Source organism: Rhopalosiphum padi, chromosome 4, assembly GCF_020882245.1.
Source record: "Rhopalosiphum padi isolate XX-2018 chromosome 4, ASM2088224v1, whole genome shotgun sequence".
NCBI classification, from domain to species: Eukaryota; Metazoa; Arthropoda; class Insecta; order Hemiptera; family Aphididae; genus Rhopalosiphum; species Rhopalosiphum padi.
This window is the reverse complement of record NC_083600.1, coordinates 10,145,329-10,167,003: the sequence shown is the minus strand read 5'-3', so window position 1 is coordinate 10,167,003 and position 21,675 is coordinate 10,145,329. Positions and strand designations below refer to the sequence as shown.

At 31.2% G+C, this 21,675-nt stretch overlaps 1 protein-coding gene across 1 annotated transcript; it reads left to right on the top strand.

The window, feature by feature from the left end:
- The first annotated feature begins 815 nt into the window (after positions 1–815).
- LOC132929957 (homeobox protein Nkx-2.4-like) lies at positions 816–20,777 on the top strand. Its single transcript, XM_060995614.1, has 5 exons — positions 816–1,658; positions 10,070–10,200; positions 11,002–11,097; positions 18,336–18,422; positions 18,708–20,777. Exons 1-5 carry the CDS (start codon positions 1,253–1,255, stop codon positions 19,062–19,064), a joined length of 1,077 nt encoding a protein of 358 aa, XP_060851597.1. The 5' UTR covers positions 816–1,252; the 3' UTR covers positions 19,065–20,777.
- The last annotated feature ends 898 nt before the right edge of the window (positions 20,778–21,675 follow it).

Sequence of the window (21,675 nt, the reverse complement as noted above, 5' to 3'; positions counted from 1 at the left end):
ATAATAATAATAATAATATAATAGTAGATACATATCGTATACACCTATATAAGTATATATAATATATACGTGATTTTCAGTTAACCGATTTCGGATTCTTCATACATATATATAGGTGCATAGAAATATGTACATATAGTTGAAGAGAGTGCAGCAAGCATAGTATATCGTATATGGTGGAGGCGATGTGATGCACTTGGCCAAGTCAAATGGTGTTGTCTTTCGCGGCAATAAGTACCTCTCGCCAGTACTCGTTTTGCGTGTAATTGATTACGCTACTTTGAGACGATGATGCTTCTAGCGCGCACGAGAGCCTCCCCCCACCCTTACCACTGCTATAAAATCCTACTTTTCCCATCGGCCCGGAGTGCCATATCAAAACCAATCCTGTGCCCTTCGAGTATTTATTTTATACATAGGACTGTTATGCTTCATATGTATACCACGTATAATATTATATTATTATATATACATATAAAGGTTTATACACGACCGGAAATATCGCTATTTTTATTGCACCCGGTAACTGTTTTTATCTCCGACCCCACTCTTCCACCCACCCGCCAACCCCTTCCGAATCGCTACCGATTGTTATCTACGATTTTTACCCTTCGTACACGTATACGCGCGCTGCAGTGTAAAACATTTTTTCTTTTTCTCTCTTTTTTTTCTCTTTCATTTTTTTCATCGCAACCTTTCGCATTGTGTCGACACAGGTACCGCAGCTATTGGTCGCCGTTGGCCACGCCTCCTCGCGGTTCCGTCCCACGGCCGGTTGGGTCGCGCGGGGCCGAGGGGCTCTGCCACTCGAGTGCGGCCCTCGAGTCCTCTCGTCGACGTCGAGTAGTCCAGTTTCGAGTGACACTAGTTTCGGGTGGTGCTCCACACACGAGAGCCTCAGAGTTTATTTATTTTGCGCTATTATTATTATTGTTTTTCCTTTTTTTCTTGGCCGCGCCACCACACACGCGGACCGCGCTTAAAAAAATTCGGAAAAAAACCCGTTCACCGCGATGAAGTGATAGTGCAGTCGTCGATTCCCGGATTTTCTGCATTCCGCCGTCGCCGAAAAATAAAAAACGGCGAAAAAAATTCGGTGCGACCGCGGCCGCAACGTTTTTTCGGGTAAAATTTTTTCGGATAAACCGCGAAAGTGGCTCTCTCGGTGACGGCCGCTTCGTCGGCGGCATCAGCCGTGTTCTCCGAGAGCTCGGGCGATCTGCTGCCGGAGCTCAACAGCGCGGACCTAGCGATGTCGCTGAGCCCCAAACCGCACCATCACCACCACCACAATCATCACGCTGCGCACACGACACCGTTCTCCGTTACCGACATACTCAGTCCAATCGAGGAGTATCGTAAGCTTGAGCTGTGTGGCTCGCCTTCCCCGTACCACAGGTCCAGCACGGCTGGTAGCACCGGTGGCAGTGCTTCCGGAAGCCCGGGAGCCATGTCCGGCGGCGGAGGTAATAACAACAACAACAACAACAATAATGTCCCTGGAGCGGTCCCGGCCGCGGCCAGTTGGCATCACGTGCATCCGCAATTCCCGGCGCCACCGCCGCCACCGCCTCAATATTGTCAGCCGGACATGGTCACGTCGTACGGGAATTCTGCCACGTGGTACGGGGCACCAGCTAACGATCCACGATTTGCAAGTAGGTTAATATTATATAATAATAATATAAGCACGTATTTATAAACTATTATATTAGCAGTATAACTATATGGTTGACCGATTCGGTGACTACTATTATGTACTGCAAGTTAAAATATTTTCTTTTACCTGAGTAATATGAAATTATTTTCATAAGTCCATGAAAATTAAATAAATATTTTATAGTCAGATTTAAAATTTTCTTTTCAATGAAATACCAGCAGATTTTCGTGTATATTAAAATTTTTTTTTAATAATATAGACGATAAGAGACAATTTAGGGACAATTGTATAATGTTTTAAAATATAAGATTGTCAATATTTAAAATTAAAACAAAAATTGTTGATAATATAGTATAGCTACAGGTAATATAAATTTATACATCATTTTTAAGATCACCACACATATAAATGTGTTAAAATTCTTAATAGCCATTAAATAATACATATTGTATATTATCTATTGATAGTTTAACCTAAGGATATTATAGGATACATTTATTAAATATTAGGAAATTAGTAATTTTATATCTTTTTTATTTTGTGATTAAAGTCTATATTGTTTTATAGTTTAATAATGATGATTAATTACTAAAACTTGATATCTAAATTTTTAAAGGTTGGTTAGCACACAATATTTATTTATATTTTTACGTTACTTTATTTATTTAAATAGCATATTATTATAGGGGTTTTGGTTGAAAATATTGTCTTTAACATTTTATTTTTGGTATATATTGAATTGAATATTTGAATATATTATGTGCACATAGACATGCAATAAAATGTTTGAAAATTAAAAAATATGCTCATTTACTGTGACGTCGATGGATAATATGTAAATTAAATTTTGTTTTAAAACATGGTATCATAGAGAATTCGTAATTTAATTCACGATAATTATATTTTAAATACTCAAGTATTAAAGAATCACATTATAACTCCAACATTAAATATCAATATGTAAGGTTTTTAGATCTATGTATTATAATTGTTACTTATTAGTCACCTATTACTAATTTTATAATTATGTATAACTGTATAAGTATATATATACTTTTATATAACTGTACTAAAGAAATAAATTAAGTTTATGCGTTTAAAATTATGCGTATGAACATATAGTAGGTTAAAAAATAAAAAAAATACAAATATATGCATTAATATAGTAATATTGACGCTAAAAATTCTTTTTAAAGATGTTATCTTTCTTAATTTGTTTTTATATTTTAAGTTCCTATAACATTTATCTATGTATAGACACTGTAATAAATTTGGCAATAGTATAATATCAGTTATTTAATTTATGTAAATAATATTATTAATATTACGTATTAATCTATATTATTAAATGTATATGCACACTTTTTATTTAAAATTAGACCTATAAAGATTTATTATCGTTAATCGAAGGATGTTTATGTTTTTTCACACAAACATGCCTAAGCGACCGTAAAATACGCTGGGGGTGTGCATTCAGGGTGTCATATTGGATTAGACTGGGAGCCGTTTATTCGAGAACCCCTTTTTCCGCAAAACATTTGCCGCGGGATGTACATTATCTAACCGGTTATTACAACAGTCGTTATAATGTCATTATCCCTCTTTTTATTATGAACCTACTATAAGATCGAACAGCCCCACATACGCCTCGGTCTTGATCGACTGCCTAAAGCTTTTTATGGGCGGTCCTCGTCATTCTATATTCTATAAACACGTTAACACTATATGATCTGATGACTAAATAGGATAAGGTAAAACATCTACCTTATATTTACGAGTATAATATATTATGTTATAAATGATTAATATTATTTTTTTATTACTATTATCAATTGATATACGTATATTATTATTTTAAATAATACCTTTTTTAACACGTGATTGTTAACATTCGGGTTTTATAGAAAGTGAAAAATATATATGCAGGACTTTGATATATAGATTTATCTATAAGGGCTTAGATTTACTTAAAAATTTAAAAACTATAAAATTATTACAGTTAATACATGAATAATTAATTATAATGTATTAACTTTTGCTAAAATCTGTTTAATCTTGTATAATATAAAGATTTGAATAGTATAATAGTATGTTACAATGTTGTTACAATGCTATTATATTTTACATTTAATTATTGATTATCTTGTTTTTAATGCTCTATGAAATCAATTAAACATATACTTTTTAATAATTTAAAATTAAAACAAATGTTTTAATATTATCCACTAAATGTGAAAACCATTAATTTTACAATAACAATACTTCAGATAATTTAAATTACTTTTAACTAAATTTGTATACCAATGTATTCATAGAATTACTATCTCTTTGGTATTTTAAATGTGAATAATTAATCATCAAGTTTTAATTTGAATGTGGACCATAGTATTATTTAATTTGCAAAAATAATTTAACTAAAATATAACATATTACATATATTTTAAAATATATAGGTATATATTTTTAACGTTGTTATATTTACTTCTATTCCTATGTATAGATTACTGTTAAGAATTAAATTATTAAAATGTAGAAATTAATTACACAGATAATATTTATACATTTTATTAATCAACATTTGATATTAACATTACTATAGGTTTAAAAGTGTGTATAAAATGTATTATAATATTAAAATATTAAAAATATTATAATAAAAATAATAATAATTATAATAATTTTACAATATTAAAATTTAATATTCATATTAATAATATTAATGTTTTTAAAACTAAATAAAACTAAATTATTTTTCACTTGTTAAATTAATTTAATAAATATGTAGGTGTACATGAAATCAAATATTTTAAATCAACTGGTATATTGTTTTTTTTAAATCATAATGAAATGAAATCTCTTTGAACAAAAAAATTGTCTATCTAAATAATAAAATCGTGTTTTAACTGTGTGCTTTGTACGTTTAGACATGTGAGAATATTCTAACAAGGCTATAAATCGAACGTCTAAAATAATACTATGACCTCCATATCATACGAGTAACAATAAAATCGATCAGTATAGTCATAATAATGCTGTAGAGGTATAACAGCTACGTCTGTTGGACGTTACCAAGCACATTTTTATGTGTGTTTTCCAATGATGTCCATTATATATACATATTATGAATGAACCACGCTCGAGCACGTTATACGGACTATTGTGCGTCTCGTTTATTCCGTTCAGCATTAAAATAATATTTGTCACCCTGTACATAGCTTGTGCACAGTGTTTGTCTAAGAAATATTTCCAAGGCCTGCTGGACCTGTATATTATAATACGGACCGGCTACCGATGTTTGGCAAATACAAATACGGCGACCGAAACGAATTCCATTCGGGAACGAGTGATGACGACTGCATAAAGGGGGAGGTGGGGAAGACTCATTAAAATTTTTTATACTTCGTGGCTTCGGAAACTTAGAAAAACATTGACGTAGTTTTGCTTTTGACAAACAGGTAAAAATATACGCTTCCCGGACGCGCGCGCCCGACAATGCGCTTGTTATTGGTTTATTTCAATCGTATATAAACGAACCCTCTCCCTCGTCCGATAGCAATCAAGCTATCAAAATATTATCTTTTCTACCGGGGTTTTTTTTCTCTCACTCCTCTGGACGGGGGACACCCACGACGATGCAGCAGTGATGTAGTAGAATTTTAAGATCACTGCAGCAGGTATATCTGCTATAATGCGTTTTAAAAAGAACCTTTCAACGCGTTATTTCGTGTACACAATAAAATAATAATAATAATAATATAATAGCCGCATTTCCCGATTTGTCGACCAGATAATCATTTTCGTTCATTCAAAAAATCGGTGGCAATACGCACGTGAAACGCCCACTCGAAAGGTGCCGGATGAGTCAATCGCGGACGAAAAATGCAATACCCGTCCGGATATCCTTTATTCGATCGCGCGTCTTATAATATGTTATGCTGTATGATGTGGTTTCACGCACATTGTAAATGTTAAATAGGTTTTCAATACCGAACCATCGCGGCTGTTAACACGTGTCTTTTGTGATATAATATGCATATATGGTGTGATATAATATATATAGGTACATATACTATACGTCTATACCATATATATATTATTATTATGCCATGTTGCCGAACTGATGGAAAAGGAAATGCGGAATTATTGATGTGGGCCATGTACGAAGGGGCGGCCATTAAAATAAATTGTAGTCGTCAAGGTCTGTCAAACCCGACCATATTGTTTTTTTTTTTATAAATGTTTAAAACGTTGAGCGGAACTCGTGGGATAATTGTACATTTTTCTTTAGATTTGAATGTTTGCCTTAATACAGAAATCAGACAGAAAATTACGTGAGAAATCAAGGCTTGTGAATAGGTATTATTTTTGTTATGTAACGGTAACGAAGTTTGTTTGTATTCTAACCAAAACGGTAATTTTTTAATAGACGCGCATAATAGTCAAATTGAAAAATAAAATATTGAACTAATATGATTTTGATTGTGCATTAATGAAAATAATTTTTTTTGTTTCGGTGAAAAATAAATGTGAAGGATGTCTTGCCACTAATTGAATATTATAAGGTTAGGTTATATCATTTCCTTATTTATAGTAGAAACTTTTATATAAATTATTCAACTATTTGCAATGTTAAAAGGTAATGCTGGGTCTATTTTCACAAAATCGATGTTTTTTTCATACCTATAGTTTCATCGTTAATATTTTCTATTGTAAAAGTCTTAAGAAATTATATCCTTAAATATATTTATTTATTAATATAAAATTTAGGTGTGATAACATATATACGACCCTGATATGTGTATACGCACCATGATATTTTCATGGTCATACTACTTTTTACACTTTCAAGTAAACTCAAAAATATAATTATTAATAATAGAAAAATATTATCTTCTCTTCTTATTTTCTTAAATAAAAAAAGAAAATTATAATTGATTGTGAAATGGTTGAATGATTTCGTAAGTATAATTTTTCAATATGATAATTTTTAAATGGTCGAACTATATAAAGAATAATATTGATAGTTACAATAAGTATATTTGTTATCCTTTGAACTTTCAAACTGTTCTTCAAAGTTTCCTAAGTATGAATCTCAATAGTAAACATTAAAACATATTTTAAGCATTGAAAATATTAAAACGATAATCTTATAATTTATTCGAAATAACAAATTTAAACACTTTCTTAAGTATACTAGAGTATATTGTATTGTAGATTTATTATAATCTGCTGATTTCTGAAAACAATATGATCAGAACTTTAAAAAAATCCTTTAAAAACATAAAAAAATTACAATAAAATTTTCAATTGTATTGTATCTCAAGGTTAGTATGGTTTTATACTATAAAATCTTTGGAAAATAGACGTATTATAGTCTTAAACCGTATTCAATAATTAAGACTTAATTAATCCTTATTAATGGTTTATTTTTTTTAAGACGTATAAGATATTCTCCAAGTTAGTATATTATATTATACTTATATCCAATTGTTTAATTTTAAATTAAAACATCTAATAACTGATGGACTTAAAAATATAAAAATAATGACGTGTTCATTTTTACATAAATGGGTTTATTTTAATAATTTAAGATTTTTATAGTAATTAATATTAATATTCAATTATTTTTCAATATTGAATATATATATATACTATTTAAATTTTGACGTGGCTTTTAAAATTAAAACTAAAAACAGAAATTGTTTTGTATACTTATTGTAAATGTTTTTGAATTGTACTATAAAATGTTGTATTTTTGTATTATTTACTACTATTATTAGTAATTTAGCTGGAAGGCATTTATCCGAATATAATTATTTAATATTCTTGTACAATCAGATTTATAAATGTCTATACAGTATAGTACATTACCGTATAGGATTATGGCTTATCAACTAAAATTATGCATGATTGTAGTCTAAACAATCGTTAGTTATTATTGCCTGCTAAACTATATGTATATTAATATATTACATTACATAAGTTAGAGATTATTTTATTTTAACAGTCTATACATATAATTTTGTTAATTTGAATCTAACTAAAATCGCTGTTCGCTCAAAAATGGTTTATACCAAAGCGGGTTAGTCACCGGTGGGAATTTTTTAAGTCAAAACAAAATATATTATATTTTATAATGTATATGAATTGCAAACGATCTGTTACAAAAATGAAAAAAAATATTATATTATCGTGTATTTGTTAAACATTTATCTTAGTATGTGTATTAACTTATAAATTATAATATTACATTTGACGATTAATCCATAACAATAACTTGTCACGTTATTATATAGACAATAATTAAAATTTTTTTTGTACTACAACAATAAGACAACATATTTCCATAATTGTATTTTGAAGTTTAAATAGATTGTTTATAAATTAATATGATTATTTCTTAGGCGAGTACAACTCATTTCTCGCATACGCATGTTTATTATATTATATATTTACAGACGAACATTTATAATATGCAAGATCACATAAATAATAAGTACAACACGCAATTACATACATTATACACACGCTGCAACGCACTCGCGCATTTTTGTTCTTACACCGACACGTGTCTTCGAATATATTATTATTATATATACAGGGTGTTTATCGATTCCTTAACCCCCCAACCATCTCCTCCACACGACGTTCGGCAAAAACCTGTCAAAAATCGTCTCTGGATAATGCGCGCACAAAAAGCTCGGAACCCATATCGCACGCTCCATTTGTAGTTGACAAGGCGCGGCTATATATAATATAGTGTTTGCTTTGTGACTGGCATGAACAATGTGAGCTTGTGTGTGTGTGTGTCTGATGGCTGAGAGGGTACATTAATATATATTGCCGGTTATATATATATATATATATGTATATGTGTATACGTACGTACGTACGTCCTGTCATCAAAATAATAATTGGAACCTACTGTACTTGATCCACACTATTTCGTATACGGTTTTCGTAATGCAGACGTGCAGTTGCAGAGTAAATATATTATAAATAATTATTATAAAATTCCAATATTCTAGACCCGATATATAATACGGAAATACAGAATTTTGTATTTGGATTGAAGCCGTGTCTACTAGAAATGTAATATATTATTTTATGATAGGTAGGTACATCTCTTTGTCCTTTGATGTCTATTAATTTGTGAAACGACTGAAACGCCTGTAGAAGAAATCGCTCTAGAACAGCGATGACCATATCGAGATCAGTTCGTTCAGACGAATTCGAACAGAACTGCAGTTATGCATTTTATATTTACAATTGTCAAACATATACCTATCATCATTCACTACGGACGTTAATAATAATATTCGTTATAATTTTATAAAGTATGGTGGAAGTCGAGTATCGTTAATATTGTTTTATTTTACTTTGTTCTTATTAAATAATAATATAATAATAGTATAATACGTATACAAAATAATAATATAATATGGTTTATAAATCTTACTATATTATATAGTTTTATCAAATATATTATTTATAGGTAGAGGTTCCTACCAAAATGAAATATACATAATAAAGTAGGTTAGTGTGAAAAGTTCAGACTGTTTTATTAATTAATCGTACGTTTTATAGAATTATTATATAAGGTTTTGGGTGATCATAAACTTAATAAGTTTTTATTTCATATATATTATAATATGTGTTATAAATTTAGTACTGTAGTAGCATACTTACAGTGGAAGGATTATTGTTATGTTCTAAGACGAAATATTAAAATTTTTATACTGATGACTGATGAATGGTGTGTTTCATAAAATATATGTTGAAGTACTTTTTAAAATCCATATTATTCCTGAATCTATATTAATGTGCATACATATTATATACTTACATCTATATGACTATATTGAATAAATATCAAAATAACCTCAAACTCATACATGCATTTAGATGCAGTTGTATAATGATTAAGTAACAATATAAATATATATATATATATATATTATGTTCTTTTACCTATATTATTAATTAAATATACTGTGTATTTGTGTATATAACGATATGTTTTTAATGAGATACGTAGTCGTAGACCATCTTAATTACTTACCGTTAATATAATACGGTAATATGTCAGTAATCTAGGTAGAAAAATATATTATGATAAGTGAATAAAGTTTCACGTAGATAAAAAGGTATAAGCTTGTTCATATATACAATACATATATATTATATTATATAATATTATGAAATATTCATGAGTTAATAAACGAGCGTCTTACAAGGTGGTTTAAAGGGGTGTTGCAGGGATTATTCGCCAAACCCTTAAGTATATATAGCATAGAGGTATAAACGTAATGAATTCCCAATGAGCGCTGTTTTTAGGCTGGAAAGTCGTTGACCTTTATTATATCATGCCAAAAATTCAAATTTAATAACGATCGTATGTTATTGCAGTATCAAGATTGATGGGCTCGTCAAACACCCCGATGAATGGTATGACAAACATGGAATGCGATATCAAACCACCTCTACAGTTTCCACTTACCCAGAGACGAAAGCGGAGAGTGCTGTTCACTCAGGCTCAAGTACGTATAACTCTCTCTCTTTATATATATAATATTATTTTATTCTATGTAGGTGCAATTGTGTAATTTTGAATACGTTTGAATTCTTTATATACGGATTCTAATTTTAACCCAATTGTGGAGGAATTATGTCTTTTGACTCAGAAACAATATATTAACGTTTTTTTTTTTTACTTTTATACATTTGTAAGAATGATTTAATGTGATATTTTGTCAATGAATATACAGTTGTATGCAGCTAGTTAGAATATAATACAATTGACAATCTCATATTATTTTTAAACTCGCGCTTTATTTATTTTTTATTTTATTAATAAGTCGTACCTATACAAAGAAAACATTTATTCAACATCCATCCTGTATAAAGATTATTTTATTTTTTATCTTTTTTAGTTTGAGTCCTTATACTATTGCATGTGTATTAAATAATATATATATATACTCGTTATTTTTACGTGCGAATCTATTCTGAAACCCAAAACTATATTTACTATTCAAGTTCATAGATGTTTACAGCGCACTTAAACTGTCTCAAAACCCACATTTCTTATATAAATGTAAACACAATCAGGCGTCACGTCAAATCCACGAAGGCATCGTTTTGACACGAACACATCCATCCCATTTGTACATATTGTCCAAATATCCGCCCCCTTTGGGCTTTGGCTTGTGTATGTATTTATTTCCTTTTCAAAATCGATGTTTTATCCTAGTTATCCTATATTCCTATAGGCTTTACATTGAAAGAGAAAAAAACCTATATTATTATAATTTATAATTATTCTAATATTATTTTTACAGGTTTATGAACTAGAACGGAGGTTCAAACAACAAAAATATTTATCAGCGCCCGAACGAGAACATTTGGCTAGTCTAATTCATTTAACTCCCACACAGGTAAATAACAATTATATTTATAATATAGCTAGGCATAATCTAAGTTACAGAAACATTAATCAGATTCAATATTTAATTATACATTTAAGAATAAGTATATATATAAATCATTGAAATTCAAATGATTTAAGGTCTCTTTAAGTCTAATGATTAAAAAATAATCATTGATCTTGATATTAGTCTAACTGTTTGTTTATCAACAAACATTAAATTTAAAAATAATTAATAAGATAATTTTGAAGTACTCAATTACATTGTTTCAATGATTAAATTTATTTAATTTTCATTGTTTACCTATATGGTATCAAAAATATTTTAAATTTTTATTTTTTATTTTAATTTTAAAATAACCTATTACGGTATGTTGTGATATAATAATAATCATTAACTATAAAATTCAATAAATTAACTTCAAATTTGTAATTTAAACTGAATTCTCCAATAGTTTAATTTATTACTAAATTCGTTTTTTATTGTTTTTCTTTCTACCATCGTCCATCATGACCATTGCCATGTATATTACTATGTCGTAGATTGTCGATCCAATTTAGATTTATTTTTTACGATTAACAATAAACAAAGGGTTCTAAGCTTTGTGATATTTGAGGTTTTATTTAAGTTTAATTAATAGTATTCAACAGAATAATAATTATTTATATTATAGAGTTTATACTTGAGATAACAAACCACGACAAGGTATATTATATAATTTGCATACTACACTACTTATCTATGTGTGCGTATTATAAATGTGTAAACCACAACAACATTAACATAATTTACACTATACATTATGTTATAGTACTTATACATATATTAATCACATAAATATATTTTTGGTATTATAAAATAGCAAAAAAATTACATATAATAACATTCTAGTATCGCTATGACTCTATATGGACAGTAGATTCAACGGACCTTTATAGCAAATCAAACATGTTTGTTCGATTTCATCAGTACCAATACATTTTTTAAGTGAAAATGTAATAACTGTAAAAATATTAGGTTATTTTGTTCTAAACACTCAATAAAAAAATGGAAAAGTTTTATATAATATTTAAAACGCCTTTTAAACAACTACATATAATGTATATAGTAAACACAATTGAGACCTGTACTAAACTTGGAATCGTTAAGATTTATTGCCGTAGTGCCGTACTCAGATGCATGATATTATAGTACGCCATTATACTGTTCTAAAGTGAGCGAAGCTAACTTATATAATATCGAGTGTAGAGTCTATAGATCACACATTTTAATACCCGCGGTCTCTATATATTTTTATTTATAATTTATTATTGTGTTAGTATTACTTTTGTGTACATATAGTAGTATAATACCGTATTAAATTTATTTTTGGGATAATATTTATTGCGAGAGGAATAAACTTGGAGGTTATGATGGTGGATAAGAGGGTCAAACCATGCGTGTGCCAAGGTTCTGGATATTATATTATAATATATTATAGTATTAACGAGTAACAACATTTTTGGACAAAAGGGTCAATGAGTTCAATTAGAACATTTGTACATAAAATCGATATTATTAATTTTTTGGCCTGTGTGCAGAACATAATATAATATTATATAAAAATATAAAATATGTATAGGTAATAATATATTTAATCGCAATTCGTACTGTTTAAAATTTCGATTGTTTAATGAGTCACTTGATGTTTTGTACAATAACACGATGAGTTGAAGTACCGCGATTTCCTTGAATCGGTATTAGAACAAACAGGAGCGGTAATAATGCACTCGCCCACGCGTATACGATGATATTATAATATTAGGTGAAAAATGAATTGTTGAAGTCCTCGTATAGGTAATAACTAATAATGTTTATGTATAATACATAATAATGTGCAGTATATTCGCCGCTGTATATTATATTTTATTATTATACGTCTAAAATTATAGGTTTGAGCGCCGTTTCGTGTCCCGCAAAATTATAAACGAGTCAATCACTATAATGATATGACACGAGTTAGGTTATTTAAGACAATGTTTGTTCAATTTAGTACTCGTTGTCCGCGACCCGCTTTTATACTGGGGAAATTGATTATATTTTACTAAAGTAGGGTTTCACAGGCAGCTACGTCGTCTGTCACGTGGTCTTCACTCTTCAAAAAATCGAGTGTAGCCAAACTCTGGTAGATTTCCTAGAAGATCGTCGTGGTTATTGGTCAGTGAATGATACCCCACGATTGCGATGGCCAATTTATTGGAATAGGTACGATAAACTAGGTACGCGACACTACAGAAAAAACAAGTCACATACGCCTATAATAATATGACGGACGAGTGTCCATGTTTTTAATGTAAAATAAAATAAAATAAAAAAACATAGGTACATTTTTATACTATAATTGTTTTAATTTTAAAATTTTAAACATAACACATTGTTATTTAGTAATAGTTTTAACTTTGTAAACATTATCAATAATATTATCGTATACAGGTTTATTTTTAGATCTCTTTGTATTAGCTACTAAATTTCAAAAGAAGCTATACATTTTTTTCGATTCAATTACTTTTATTTAAAAAACGAAGAAAGGAACGAAAAAAATCGTTTATGTTCCTCTAAAAAGTGAACAAAATTCCAAAGGTACGTTCCTAAACATGAAAAAAGAACTGCGTTCCCGATAAGTTCTTAAAAATGAAACGAAATCAAAGGAACGGATTCCTCTGAACGCGTTCCTTCCGTAAGCATCACTGTCAAATACTGCACACGTTATTATTCGTTGTGCATATTACCTAGGAGTTTCCCCCCCCCCTCAAAATATGAAACCAAATCATGCGATTTTCGTGCGTTTATCGTATATCGCGCGCGAGTCTCTCGTGACTGCACAGGCAATAATAATAATAATAATAATAATAATAATAATAATAATATGTACGCGAAAGATTTCGGATGGCGTCGCGCGGACAGATTATCGCGGCTCAACCGATGAACTACGCCCTATTGAAACCCGGCTTAAACGTTCGGGCTGCAGCGTGCGGTTAATGAGGCTTAAACATTTTCCGGGGTTACGCGTGCGTCAGTGCCGCCGCCACTCCGCCGCCGTACCGGTCTCTCGTCGCGCGCCGCGTACACATTAAACAATCACGACCATGATGATGATGATGCCATCAGGGGACCCGCTGCATCGCGTATTATTATTATTATTATTATTATTATCATCATCACCGTCGTCGTCGTCTCTCTAGCCGCGCCGGTTTTCTCTGTGCGCCACCCGTCGTCGCTCTCCCCCCCCCGTTCCGCTCGTATATTATATTATATTGTGCACCCACCACCCATCATTGCGACACCGGGCTTTTATGTATTTTTTTTTTTCCTCCTCGCAGCTTAATCGCATTTATCAGTGGCGACGGCGGCGGTCGCTAAAATGTATTATTATATAATATATTATTGTATACACGGCGCACATACGCGCGTATATACGGGCACACATATAGAACGGTGCGCGCGCGCGCGGTGGTGCCGCCACTGCAGTGCAGCACGTTGCGCAGGGGGGGCACAAAAGCGTATTCATCGCGAGCCCTCCGAAAAACGTACGTCTGAAGTGGCGAGTGGTATATATACATGCGCGGCGGCGGCACCACTCGAGATGATGATCGGTATATATACCCGGTGCGCGGTGGCGGCACGGAACAATGGCCGACAGATTGTGCCTGGTATACGCGTACACACGGTATGTATACGCGGGGCCGCCGGGGCGCCAGATGTTGCGGCAAAGACCCCGCGAACCATACGCGCATATATATCTATATAGAATAATAATATGTATGTATATGTATTATATATTTTATATAATATATATAATCGCAGCGACTACTGTTTAGGTTTTTGTGCGCCTCCCCCCCCCCGAATCACTTTTTCGGCGCACGCGGGACTTATACAATAATAATACGCTCGTCGACCCCTCCCCGCTCGCCTACGTCCGCTAAGCACGCCGAAATGTCGGTCGAGAGCTACACGTCCGTTTACACAATATATACTACGACGAAATTATTATAATAATAATACATTTTTTGTCGTGTGTTTACATTACCGATATACTATATTATTATTATTATTATTATTATTTATATCGTCATTATATTATCCGCCGGGTACAAACGTTATACGCGTATACGCTCGTAAAATAAATTATATATTATTATTGTTACGATATTATGGTCCGACCGATTTCCTATTTTCTTTTGAGATGATGTTTTTTTTTTTTTTTTTTTTTTTATCGGTTTTCGTTCGGTAAACACGCGCAGGACGTATTCTCTTGCGCGCCTACGCGCGTATTTTGTGTGAACATGACATTCAGTATAATCGCCGCTGATTATGGGCTCTCTTCAGGACCAGAATATTTGAGTCCATTAACCCGCAAACGGGTCGACTATAGGCGCGAAAAGTCCAATAATAAAATTATATATGTATTAATCCTGCGGAGGATTTTTACCGATCGCTCGACCATTGGATATCGATGTTTTTAGTGCCTTTTCATTCTGTATGTATGACACGAGTGCCAATGTGCCAAGTCTGAGCCTTAGACTCTAAGGTATAAAAAAAAACATGATTTGCACCAATAAAAATATTTCATTTAATATAAAGTTCATCGTCACTATATGTATATCTATACCTGATATTGGAAAAATGAACTTTAGGTTTATGTGGATAGTACTAAAAAGTAACAATCGCTTAATCGTAATAAGATAATAAATATATACCTACTTTTGGTGTTTTTGAACAAAACTGTTCTAAGTTTATTATCTGAAATAAAGCGCACTGATATCTAAGATTTTAATGCTTTTGTGTGATACGATTAATTTTTTCTCGTCTTGTTTTGGCTCCTCGTATATCTTCCGCCGCATATTTGATTTACCTTGAGCTTCATAATTGGGGAGGAAAACTAGAGATTATGTTGATGAAATCTGAGAAATGTGTTTTTTACGGTATATATTTTTACGTTATTTACCTATCTGATCAATTTTTAAAGTGACTTATCTCCTAGCCCCCTCTATTTGCGCTGTAAAGAGGGCAGTAGAAGCTATTTTTGAGATCAATAAATATGGTTTTGTTTTGATATTTTATGGTTTGTAGTGTTTGTACAATATTTTCCAGAGTTCACTTCCTGTAACTCAGTTGATACGCACTGTTTAGTATTTCCTATATTTTCCTATGTAAAATATATTATTTATACTTACCTACACGTTACTGACGTTACTATATAAGGCTATATAAATAATAAAGTGTATAACAGTTATTATTGCATATTGCGTCCGAAAACGATGACGAGAATGTTCGTTCGACAGTTGATGTTTCGTAAACATAGACATTTTTATTTACTTATAATTTTTCACTCAATTGTTTATAATTTTGGTGTATCGCGCGTCGTAATGTTGTTACATATATTATTATAGCGTCTATGTTCTCCTCGTCATCATACGATACAGCACCAATTATAGGATATAATTAATATTATATTTAATTGGAATGCATTTTTGTTGCGGGTGAAAGTTGAAAAGTTGTAAATATAATTTCTTATGTTCAGTTAATATCAGCTCAGGATCACATTTGCGTTGTATTAAATAATATCATCAGAAAAAATTTAACTCGATTTTAGTTATTGTCAATTAAAAAAAAAAATTAACTAAACGTTGATGTATTATATAGGTATTAGGTAATATTTGTTGTCTCGGTATTAATTTAATTAAAGCATAAAATATTCAGAGTTTTCTAGCTGATACCTTGCTGATGATTGCTAGCTTTCGATGTCAGGAACATAATTGATAAATTGAACCACGGTCTTCCGAATAATTGCGCTGTTTTTGTGGGTTTTAAAACATCAAATCCATCGCATCGAGTGGTTCACTCATATAATTATACACTTGAAAGCTTTTATACTTTATAAGTATTTAATTTCATTATCGTTGGTCTTTGGTGAATACTATTTATAATTTACGCTCAATTTCAATGTCATCATAACATATTATATTATATTACCTACTATATAATATCACCAGTACGGCGGTAATTCGCGCGTCGAGCACGTATACCTATTGAAACAGTGGGAGAACAAAAGTATATAATGCGCATAATTAGTGTACACTTGTCCGGGATATTTAAAAACCTCGTTGGCGTGCGTATACATATATTATATCATATTATGATACGCGTAGTATAATTAGTATCGGCAGGTATCGTCATTGTCTCAATAATCACCGAATTGCGGGTAATGCAATGAATAATGATAATATACACACTACACGATGATATGCATACGACGTACCTACGCCTAATATAATATTACGTATGCCATTTGTGTACCTACTCGTACAATGCACACACGATAAAAAAAACAAGGACCATTTATATAACTGTCGGCGGCAGAGGCGGCGGTACAGACGTAAAAATCAGCGTGAATGGCGTGCGCTCGTATCGTTTATATAATATACGGACAAGTAGCCGAGTAGAAGCCGAGTACTTTTGAAAAGTGAAGTGAATTTATGTAGGAATTATTCGCAGATACTCGTAGCAGCGGCGGCGGCGGCCTCAAGTATGCACGGCGGCGGCGAATCCCGTTCGTTCGGTCAAAAGAGTTAGTCTTTAAACCGTTATCCAAAAGCCACGTAGAGTGCACTCGGTTCGCGAGCACTTTTAAAAACACCTCTTCAACTTTATTTCCACTTCGTTCCCATTCACTGTCAATATTAATGTTGGTCATCTTTTGACTTTCAACAGCAACTTATATATAAATGCTCAGTTGGATTCATTTCTATTTATATACTTTCCACTTCGCCTTTGACAATGTAATATTGTGATAATAACAATTATGTATATATCAAACACAGCCAATACGTATAAGCGTATAACATTGTCTGAAACCACAATTATTCACTACAATCGCGATAACGCGGTAATATACACGATAGCGTGCACATAAATTGCCCTTTTTGTATATATGCGTACGATTTCGAATAATTGTGGCCTGTGGGTAATTTTAAATTATTATTATTAATTATTATTTTTAATTTTAAATTATTTTTTTCGATTGCTTGTGTTATCTATACATAATTTTGAATGAATAAAAGAGTAGTATATAGAGTATGACAGTATAATTCATGTCTTTCGAATAATACTCGACTGTCTATATAGTCATCTATCACAACATACAAATAAAATATGATAATAAGTTTTTTATATATTTAGAAAATAACTATGTGATTATGTTTTTACAGGTAAAAATATGGTTCCAGAACCACAGATACAAGTGTAAACGTCAGGCGAAAGAAAAAGCTATGGCCGAACAAAATGCCCAAAATCAGGTAAGACATTTTAAAAGAGAACTGTGTGTAATTAATTATTATCAAAAATTAAAATATTAATTTAGCTAAGAACACTGCAAGATAACTCGTTTTGTTTATACAGCAAAAAGTATTAGTAAAAATGCCAATTTTAATTTAAAATAATTCATTTATAAATTATAAAATATATAGTGGTATACTTTATACTCGGGTGCTTATCCTTATATATAAGTAAAATCGTTTAAAACCGATTAGATAAAGTACCTATGGCACGTTGAGTCTTATTGAGCTTAATCTTATTCGCAGGCTCAGAGTTCACCACGACGTGTGGCCGTGCCCGTTTTAGTGAAAGACGGCAAACCGTGTTCGGGTACGTCAGACTCGTCCGGCCAACAGCCTGCGCCCGGCGGCAATAACTGCAACGGCCACAGCCCCGCTATGCATCACGGTGGCCACGTACCCGTCCCCGTCCACCCCCATCACCACGGTCACCATCACCATCACGGGTCGCCCAACGTCGGGCACCACCAGCAACAGCACCAACCGCCGCAACACCAGTTGCTGACCAACACCGCAATGCCATACCCAAGACAGAACGTCAGTCAGCATCACCATCAACAGCAAAATATGTCCTATTTATCCATTCAAGGACGTGCATGGTGAGCTGTGACCGGTTTTATTAATACCTATCTTATTAATAGGCGAGCATTATACTTAGTGTAGACTTTCGAAAAAATAATTTCATTTTGTTTTGTTTCAATACGAATTTTTCATGTGATTATATATATACACACACCCACATAGAAAAACTATACTTTTATTTAAATATATAGAAAATTTTAAGCATAAAGTATTTGAGAAAATGCAATTATATAGTGAGATATTAGGAAAAATTCTTTTATTATACGCGTAGGATAACTATATATTTTAAGCCCGTTATGTATAAGCATGTGTACACATTTTTCATTTAATTTTATCTTGGACTCTCTAAGTCAATTAAATTTTATTTTGCTATGTGTATTAGTATTTTTTTTTCTTTTTAATGTTTTATAATTTGAACGTCCTACCTCCAAGTCACGTGTATACTTATCGATGTATAAAGTATATTGAAACTTTTGTAAATTATTGTGAATCGCAATAAATTAATTCTTTTTGTATAGATGAGATATGCTATACATACTAGGTACTTCAATGTTCTGTACTGTTCTATATGATAAAATATAATATAGCCTCATTCAAATAAGGCAATATTGTTTGATGTAAAATAGTATGAATTTGTTTATCATACTCAGCCTCAGCCTCTTATACGTTTATGAGAATATGTGTAGGTATACTAATTTGATTGGTCCATGATATAGTTTCACTTAGACATTTTTTTTTTTATAGGAACATAAAATAATTTTATCTATTTATTTATTAATAAGTTGCAAGTATATATAAAATATGTATGTATAATTATGTATAAACCTCAATTTTTAAAGCACAATAAATACCATTCTTAGTTGTATATTATATGGTTAAGAGTTTTGTAAGTAGGGCTTTAATATTAAACAAAGAAAATAGACTGTTGAATAAACCTATAATAATACCTATATATAACTACCTGAAATGTTATTTAACAGTTTTTGTGTAAATTTACGATCATTGAGATGGTTTAATTGAAATGGATGTAAAACATTTTATCAACTATATATTATATGTATCTATATGTATAGGTATCTATATTAAGTCAAAGTTTAATATTAAAATATTTGCAATGTATAAAACTGTTGTGTAATTAATATATAATTATCAAACGAATCATGTTAAAATTTAAAAAAAAACCATGTCAATGTTTTGTACATATATATATATATTATATGGTACATTGGTATATGGTATTTCATAGAAGTGTGTCGAAATGTATGTTACAATTTATGTTTGTTTACCTATCTCCCCCTTATACTATATTATATATTATTATGTTTATTCGATATTATAAACATAATAATATTATATTATACACGCTCGCATTAACTTGCAACGAGTTCTTACATTAATTCCATTGTTTTTTAAATTGCAATATGCCCCAATACATGTGTATATTGGTATGCTGTTTATATTATATTAAGTCTATGGAAATATCTTTTGTCTTTTGCACGACCCCATTAAATTTAATGTTATATATTATATTACATAAAATGTGCTGTAATTATATACCTTGTAAAAATTATACTAAACTTCTGTATAATTATTATTATTATTATTATTTCTGTAAAATGTGATGTATAATAATATCTACGTGATTGTATACGAAATAAACATAAAATATGAAAATAGTAAACGTACCTATATATATATATACATAATATATACAATAAACGACGTATAATGTGATATGATTTGGTCCTCTGTAAATATAATTGCGATTTTTCTGCCACCATCGTCCAAATATATATCATACATCATAGCGTCGAGTTCTGCAGCGAGGAGCAAGAAAATCGTTTAGGTATACGTCTTGTGTGTTCTGCGCATATCCTTAAGTCGGAAGCTATACCTATGTTAATATATATACACACACATACACGCGCGTATATAATGGATGTATATATAGTCGTTAATGAGTAAACAGTAGCGTTATGCGGCACTATATGTATATATACCTATACAAATATATAATAATATGTATATAATAAAACACAAGAGAACCGCATAATATATGACGAGCGAAAATAGGCGGAACCACGACAGGCGGAGGACCGCGCCCCCGACGCCATGACAGTGCCCTCTATATAGTATATTATATTATTATGTGTGTGTGTGTGTGTATTATTATTATTATTATTATTATTACGGCGCTGCACGCTCCCGGAACCCGGACGATCGTTTTAACGCACACGGCTGGAGGGGGAAACACGATTTAATAAGGCACAAAATATGTGTACAATAAAAAACCGATCGACCCCAACAATTGCCGGTGGCGAAAAAAATGTATATTATTGTATACATACGAACTCGTGCTTTGATTTGAATCCAATTATTATTGGGTAGCTAAAATATTATAATAAAGGTCCTGGAAAAAAAGGACAACCATATACAAATAAAAAATGTTTGCTTTTTTCGAATTATTGTAATATAATTCAATATAGTCGCGGGCAAAAAAAGCAAATTTAATTTTTTTAAATCGACTGTGATGTATACATATTATTCATACTAAATATATATTACGTTATAAATGTCGCGTACGTATACGATTTAATTGATTATACAATCGTATATTATGGGCTTCGTGACG

Bases quoted from the DNA above. Each gene is read 5' to 3' on its own strand.
- LOC132929957 (XM_060995614.1), top strand. From the start codon at position 1,253: ATGTCGCTGAGCCCCAAACCGCACCATCACCACCACCACAATCATCAC. The intron at 10,201-11,001 runs GTACGTATAACT...TTATTTTTACAG, and splicing joins TGCTGTTCACTCAGGCTCAA to GTTTATGAACTAGAACGGAG. The intron at 18,423-18,707 runs GTAAGACATTTT...TCTTATTCGCAG, and splicing joins AACAAAATGCCCAAAATCAG to GCTCAGAGTTCACCACGACG.